Here is an 8,041-nt window from a genome sequence, read left to right on the forward strand (position 1 = left end):
GACCACCAGGAATATCACAAAGATCAACATCTGAAATTCCATGGTAATTGGAAATCCCAAGACAATAAATTCCTGGAAATTTTTTTTAATCCTTCATGACAAAGGGCAGAGCATCAAGCTTCAGAGAAAAAGTAAAGGCAATGAAAAAGAAAATGGATGAATGTTTTAGAAATCAAAGAAATAATGAGACGAACAGCAAAGAAATAAAAGAAAAAATGGCAAGATAGAAGAGAGGAAGAATGATAATAGTAAGAAAAGGAAAAACGTGAAGGGAGGGAGAAAAGGAAGAGCATTATTACATTCAGATCATACAGCATTTTGAAGATATGAAGGACAAATTCAATATGATATTTTGGTATCTAGTTCATAATTAGTGGACTAGATTATTAGTGAAATCCATGGGTGTTTAATGCCCATATAACAGCTGGATGCACAATTCTCTTTAGCTTGCAGGGGATGCTGAATATCCAGGGTGCATCTGTATGACTTAGACAATTGGGCTTAGTTCTGGAAATCTAAGTCATTCCAGCACTGCCTGAAGTAGAGCTTGGTTCCTGCTACATTTTCACAGCATAGAAAGCCTCAAGATATTCACTAAGTGAAACAGATATTTCCAGAGAGCATCATGGGTTATACTAAATAAAGCTCTCTGGGAAGATGAATTATGTTTTGGAGGAATGCATTTCATTTCTGTGTCTGTGTCTCTTCCACTCCCATACCCTGTTTTGCTATTTCTCTATTTGTCCGCGTTTAATTTATTTTTTTTTAATGCTAATATTCATATACAATTCTTAATTTCTACAAATCAAAATTGAGAAGACAAAAACCCCCTCAAGCTGGAAACATTTCTCTCCTTTAACCTTGCCATCCTGTAATCTAATATAAGATTTAAAATATCTTGTTTTAAAGTTCTACGACTGTAATATTTTATTTCTTGTTAAAAGCAAAGAAACAAGCCACCTCTTCTCCCTTTCCCAGATTTATTAGAGAAAAGCATATAACAAACTAGATTTTTAGTGATGAAAGAACATTCATCCTCATAAGACTTGCTGACACTGAAACACCACTCCAGGTATTGTTAATTTAAAATATTTTATACCTGCAGAAGTGGTTATATAAAACATAATTGAAGACTTGCAACGTGCAAACTCAAATAGCTTTGTAGCCATATTACTGTTAGCTTTTATTACCATGAGAAATTCCACAAGTCTAAAAAGAAGATGAAAAATGTTGTATTTTTTTCATAGCCTAAATTACATTATTAACCAATTTGTCTCCCTGGCACATATATTCAGTACTTCCTGACCTGGCCAATATTAATTCTGTTTATGAAACCAGGGATATCCGGGTGTTTCAAATTTCAAATTGTTCATCTTATATGTCAGTCAAATCTCTAAATAAGCAATTGCAAGAGAGTGACTCTCCTAAGTCAAATACAATGCTTACATTTTTCTGTCACTTGAACTGGAGTAAACACTTGAGCTACCTTAACGTAACAAGACTATACTGAAAAGCTGGAATTCATCTAATGAAATTTAGATAGCTGTCAGTTTAATTATCCAATAGACAATAGGGTCAGCTTGTTTTATTTCTAGGGAATATAAATATGCAGGCATTTCCAGGTAGTACTTCTCCCATTGAGAAGAAAACAGGTCAGAGGAATTATTCCATAGTCACATCTATTCCTCTCTTCCTTGACTCTATAAGCACATATCAACAAGCAGCTCAGAAGCTTACATATGTTGCTCATTGTAGTTCCTGTGTGTGCTGTACGCATTGAAATACCAGTGGATAAATTCCTCCTTGGAAGGACGTGATTGCCCTTCAAAAATTCCTGAAGAAGAAGAACTGTATTGTCTCCTCAGTTCAGCATAAGACTGCATAAGATATAAGTAATTACTCATGGGATTGCAGTGTTTACTTTGCTTGTGTATAAATAAGGGATCCAAGAACGAAAATCATGAAGACTAATTCTGGCTTTCTGATGCTCTCTCTGCAGCACTTGCAGTTCAGGAAACAAAACAATAACCTAACTTAGCTGCTGTGAAATGTTTTCTGGAGGTGATTATTCCTCACTTACCAGCTACTGATTCTCCCTATGAATAAGTCACTGACAGAAATTCTTCAGGAACTACACAGAACTATGTAATATGAATCTGTACCTGAGTAGTTATCTATTATTGTGCCTACATGTTCAACTGTTTCCACAAAGCGTATACCCCTGCAAGTGGAACTAATTTGTCTATACATTCATGTATTGTGACCATTTTATAAACAATAGCTCTGACATCTCACTCAAGACCTTTGGCAAGACCTTAACCTTTCTGGAGAGAAGGACATTTGAAATATGACTAGGCATCTCTATCCATGTAAAGGAATGTCTTTGTGTAAGAGCCTGCTGCATTTGTTACTTCATGACCTCTTTGTCTTTTCTCTTGAATTGCTTCAAGTTCTTCTTGACCCTCTCCTTTGAACGTTACCTCAGGAAAGATCAGGACTCCTACAGGTCCAGTGTCTGTATAGATACCATATGGCATCAGAAATGCTGTTAGGTGCCTGTGTTTAGACAACTGATTCTTCTTCAGTGCTTATATCTCCTCATGCAATACAGAAGGACCAGAGGAAAAGAGCACTTGAAAATCAGGAGACTTGCTTAGCATTTAAAATGGAAATCAAACTATGCAAATTAACCCTCTTCCCCGAACTTAAAAGTTTGTTTTGTGAATCACAGTTACTTCTCAAAGTTATATTTGAAGTTAGTAACAAAGGAACTTCTCAGTGTTGATTCATGTTCTCCTATGGCAGCTATCTAAAATGACTCATATAATCTGAATTACCGAAGTTCCCATGCTAATCCCTGTGAAAAAAGGTTGACATAACTATTTATTTGTTGCCTCAAGTTCTTTGAAGTTCATTTTAAGTTGGATCAGAGTCAGAATGCAATATTGTTCTTTGATGCATACCAAAGATATAATTAAAGGAAGGTGATGATGTTTATTGTCTTTTCTACTCCTCAGGAATGATGTGTAATAAGTACAGTAGAAATACCTTCTTTTACATTCATGTAGTATGAGCATTCATTGATGTTAGCTGAACATGCAGATTGAATCAGGAGAGGGAATTCTTAACTATTGATGTTGAAAGAAAAGCATAATTCCCATTTCTGTCAAAGTCTTATTAGACTTTCATAGGATACAGAAAAATTCAGTCAGAAGACTATCTTCCAAGCATTATATTAGTGATCAGATGCTGAAACTCTGGAGAGAGCAGCCATGACTTTCCACAAAATATCTTTTACTTCCTGGTTCCTCAGACAGTAAATGAATGGATTTAGCACTGGAGTGACTATAGTATAAATTATAGAAACCAGCTTGTTGAGATCCAAGGAGTGTATACTCCTGGGTCGGGCATACATGAAGAGGGTGGCTGAGAAGAAGATGATAACGACAGGCAGGTGAGAAACACAGGTGGAGAAGGCTTTCTTCCTGTTCTGGGCCTTGGGAATGAACAAAATGGTGCTGATTATGCACATGTAAGAAATTACAATGACAGAGAGGGGAATCAACAAAATAAGCAAGGCCAAGACAAAGTCCACCATCTCTGCAACTAACCGCTTAGTGCAAGAAAGGTTGAGCAAAGGGCTGATGTCACAGTAGAAGTGGTTGATGACACCAGGGCTGCAGAAGGAGAGCTGGGAAATGAAGAAGACCTTTAGCAGAGACATCAGAAAGCCAACCAGCCAAGAGCCCACGGCCAGGTGCACACAGACTCTGTGGTTCACGATGACTGTGTAGTGCAGCGGTTTGCAGATGGCCACACAGCGGTCATAGGCTATGAGAGCCAGAAGGACACATTCAGTACAGACCAGGGCAATGAAAAAGTAGAGTTGGGCCATACATCCTGTAAGGAGATGTTCTTATTCTTCACCAGAAAGTTGACCAACAATTTAGGAACAGTGACTGAGATGTACCAGGCCTCTAGAAAAGCTAGATGGCCTAAGAAAAAGTACATGGGCTTGTGGAGCTGGTGATTTCTTATGACTAAAGTGATGATAACTATGTTTTCAATGACAGTCAGCAAATATACAATGAGGAAAATTACAAACAATAGAGCCTGTAGCTCTATGATGGTAGGGAATCCCAAGAGGATGAACTCATGGATGTGAGTATCATTTTCTTGTATCATGATGACCTTGAAAACCTGGAATGTGTAAGGAGGAAAAATAAAGCAATAAGAAACATCTTGTATTATCTCCCCCAAGCATCCTTTTCATACTGGAGTCACAAATACTCAATTTAAGTAGACATTCCACACCAGTTGTTTAATTGACATTCTTTATTATTTAGCAAATTCTGAAAATGTTTGAGGCCTATAGCAGAATTGGTGATTCAGATCCTCGCTTCAAGAAAATGCTTAGGCTTCGCTGATTTCCTCACAGACTTTCTTACCCCTAGCTTCACTGAAAAGACAGTCAAAGGGAAGAGGCAACATTAATAAATGTGCTAATGTGCTTTTGATCTCAGTTCCGAGCTACCCCCCAGATGGCCACTAATGACAAGAGATCTAGATAAAAGCACATTCTTTCTGAGTGACTGGACTCGTGTAAAGGAAACTTGCCTTGAGCTGTTTTATTCTCTCCCTTTCTCTTGAATATTTGCAGAAGAAAAAAAGGTGTTTTTTCTCTCAAATATAGTACTTTAATTAAGTTTGCTAGGGTTATGGGATGTATGCATTTTTTCTTTCAAAATTGGAAAGGATCTGTGCACCTGAAAATTTCTCTCATTTTCAATATATTGATGGATTGACTAAAATAGGTAATTTCTCATCCCAAATAGCAACTTTTGTATAATCTAGACTATAGTAATTACAGTACCCATTAATAAATGTTTCTTCTGCATTAATTGATAGAATTAATCTTGGTTTATCACAAAATACCTGAAGTTTGATGTTTATTCTTCTTCTTTTCCACTTCTTAGGGAAGGTTTCAAACAATGTTTTTTCAACTGTTCATGAACATTCCTATCCAATAATCAACTGATTTTCTAGAATGATGTTCAGGTTTTATGTTTCACAAAATATTTTTCATATAAAACATCAAAAAAAAATATTATTATACAAAGAAAGAGAACCACGTATTTTTGTGATTTCATTATTTTTTTGTCTTTGAGTTTCAAAATATCTGTTTCACTTCTGATTTTTCTCTTGCCTATGGATAATCTGTATAGAATCAGTCTAATTACATAACTTACATATTTCATTAGAAGAACATCTCTGCTGCCAAATAATAAAGCGACAGAAGATACAATACAATTTCATTTCTAAGGGGGTGGCTTTCACATTTTCCAGCTTGTAATGCATGCAGGACTCCACAACTGTATTTTAACAACTTGGTGTAGGTACCTTCCATGAGATTTAAGCTGTGGTAAATGCTGACAGGTAAGGCAGGTAACTTGGTTTCCAGTGTAGCCAATGGAGATCTAAGCAGTACAAGGGAAAAATCTAGTTTAAGTGATCTTAGCATGCTATAGAATACAAACCATAATTGAAAAGTGCCTGAATGAAAAGGATGTCAAAAAGAGAAAATAATAATTATAATTCCACATTCTAATACAGGCTTTAAAAATTCCAGATGTACCTCATAGTACCCTAGAATATTGACTAGCAATAATTTAATAAAAAAGGGTGATTAATTGGAGTATTTCAGGCACCTGTCCTCAAATACTGGATCACTCTCCCTGTTTTGAGAATGAAGCTTCTCAGGGTAAAAATAATGGTGAATGTTTTTTACATTGTAGTCCAGTGAAAGTGGAATACAAGTGCCCGATTTTACCACATAAATATCTTACATATAATACAGAAAGAGGGAGTGAAGGAAAGGTTATATTTAACTCATACTCTCAAAAGAGGTCATAGGATTTTTAAAAGAGTGTCAAGTACAATAAGAAATTTCCTTATTTCTAGACTTTTAATGTTTTATATCCACCTCTCTTTTCCTTCCCAAGCAACTTCCCTTTATTCTCTCACACTTTGTTTCTCTTGGAAACTACTCATAGAATCATAGAATTGTAGAATGGTTTGCAATAGAGGGAACCTTAAGGCCCATTCTGTCCCACCTCCTGCCATGGGCATGGACACCTTCCCCTAGACCAGGTTGCTCAGAGCCCAGTCCAACCTGGCCTTGGACACTTCCAGGGATGGGGCAGCCACAGCTTCACTGGGCAACCTGTGCCAGGGCCTCAGCACCCTCCCAGGGAAGACTATCTTTGCAATATTTAATCTTAATCTAAATCTATTCTTTTTTGGTTTGAAGACATTCTCCCTTGTCCTGTCACTACAGTTCCTGACAAGAACATGGAATGCCCATTTCAAAGACATTCACAACTTCTGTTGGTATTCTCAGAGTGCAGATGAGAAGAAAGACCTCTAAGAAATCTGGAGAAAAAGAAATTAAATGCTCTTTGTGTGAACATGAGATCAGCATCTATACTTCTTTCTCTCTTTAGCTAAAACCTTACCCCTTTGTTTCTCTGTTTTTCTCCGAATGGTTGAAAGCAGACAGGTTTGTAAAACGCACAGTGTGAGCATATGCAGTTCCTGCAAGCTTTTTCTAGCTTTGGTTGAGTGTAAGATTTCCCAGGATGATATAATATCACCCAGTATATTATGCTTCAAAGCCCAAGAGAACTAAGAACAAAATTAGAGGAAATAAATTTCCTTCCTTTTTCTAAACCTCACTGAAGATATCGATCATCTAATGGGTTTTTGTTTGCTTTTTTTTTTTTTAATGTGCTAGGCAGCTACTGTAGCACTATGGATATTTTTTTTTCTTTCTCCAAAGTCAATGCTGTCTGTATGATAAGACATCACACTAGAATTCAAAGCATTTCTACTCTGCTGTTGGCTCATGATGGGTAGATTTGACCAATAAAACTCTTCACTTATCAGTGCCTTAGTTTCTCCATGTATAAAACAGTGATTTTACTGGTCTTGAAAATTGCTTGAGGATCCACAGGGAAAGTGGTATCCAAGCATTAACTTTCAATAAGATTGCAGGTATGAAAGACACCATTCAGAGGGGAAATTCAGCTCCCTCGTGTGCCTACAACTCAGAGTGAGATTCAGCCCGAAGACTAAAGCACCTAAATACAAGTGACAATACCACAAGTTTCCATATGTGAAACGTGCCTAAAACCCTGTTGCAGTCAATGGGGAGAGAGTCAATAGAACAGAGTCTGGACAGTGTTTCATCTCATTAAAAAGAAGCCAAATTGGTTGGGATTCATTTTCCAAAATGTATGTCTCTTCAAACACTGTTGAGGGATCTTCATAACCTTCAGCTCTGTATTTTCTGAGTTCTATCTTCCAGACCTATGTAGATGTCTTGGATACCCAAAGCACTAACCATCTGTTCCCTTCTTCAATTGATAAAATAAACAGATGTATCCTAGACACCTGTATGTGGCTATAGTCACTTCAACTTTTTGCTGCTGGAAAATCCACTGGTTTGAATAGTTAAAGTCTTTGTCTCTGCAAATCTCATTCATATAAGAAGTAGTGTGCAAATAAATGTAACCCAGGCAGACAGTCAGAATGTTCAGGCCTTATCTTAAAGCATTGGCAAAAAAAGAAGGAATAGTGAAGCACTCCAGAAGAGACCACAGTTAAGTTTTTTGGCAGGCCTATATCTATTTTAGCAAGTAATCTCAATTTCTAACATAGTCCAAGGAAATCTTGCCATTAAACATACCTGTATGCTTCATGCAGAGTTCCAGAACTCAGAACTCACACAGTCTGTTTCATGGAACTGAAACCACACTTTTTTAGGCTGTAATATAACTTGTACTTACTTCAAAAAGAAATCTCGAAAAGTCACAAAAGCACCAGACAGGGCACAGGGAAGACCTGGGTGCAATGTGTATATAGATGTGTAGACCTGATGTAATGTGTATATAGCAATCAACTTTATACAGTTTAATCCCAAGTAAATTTGAACAGAGGGGCCACGGATCACTCAGAGTTGGGTGTTATTATTAGCTTACTT

General features: G+C 36.9%; 1 protein-coding gene across 1 annotated transcript; it reads right to left on the reverse strand.

Moving 5' to 3' along the window:
* Positions 1-3,235: 3,235 nt before the first annotated feature.
* Positions 3,236-3,952, reverse strand: LOC113978137 (olfactory receptor 6B1-like). Its single transcript, XM_027704847.1, has one exon. It carries the CDS (start codon positions 3,893-3,895, stop codon positions 3,236-3,238), a length of 660 nt encoding a protein of 219 aa, XP_027560648.1. The 5' UTR covers positions 3,896-3,952.
* Between the last annotated feature and the right edge of the window lie 4,089 nt (positions 3,953-8,041).

Source organism: Neopelma chrysocephalum, unplaced genomic scaffold, assembly GCF_003984885.1.
Source record: "Neopelma chrysocephalum unplaced genomic scaffold, ASM398488v2 Primary Assembly neopelma1_292, whole genome shotgun sequence".
Taxonomy (NCBI): domain Eukaryota; kingdom Metazoa; phylum Chordata; class Aves; order Passeriformes; family Pipridae; genus Neopelma; species Neopelma chrysocephalum.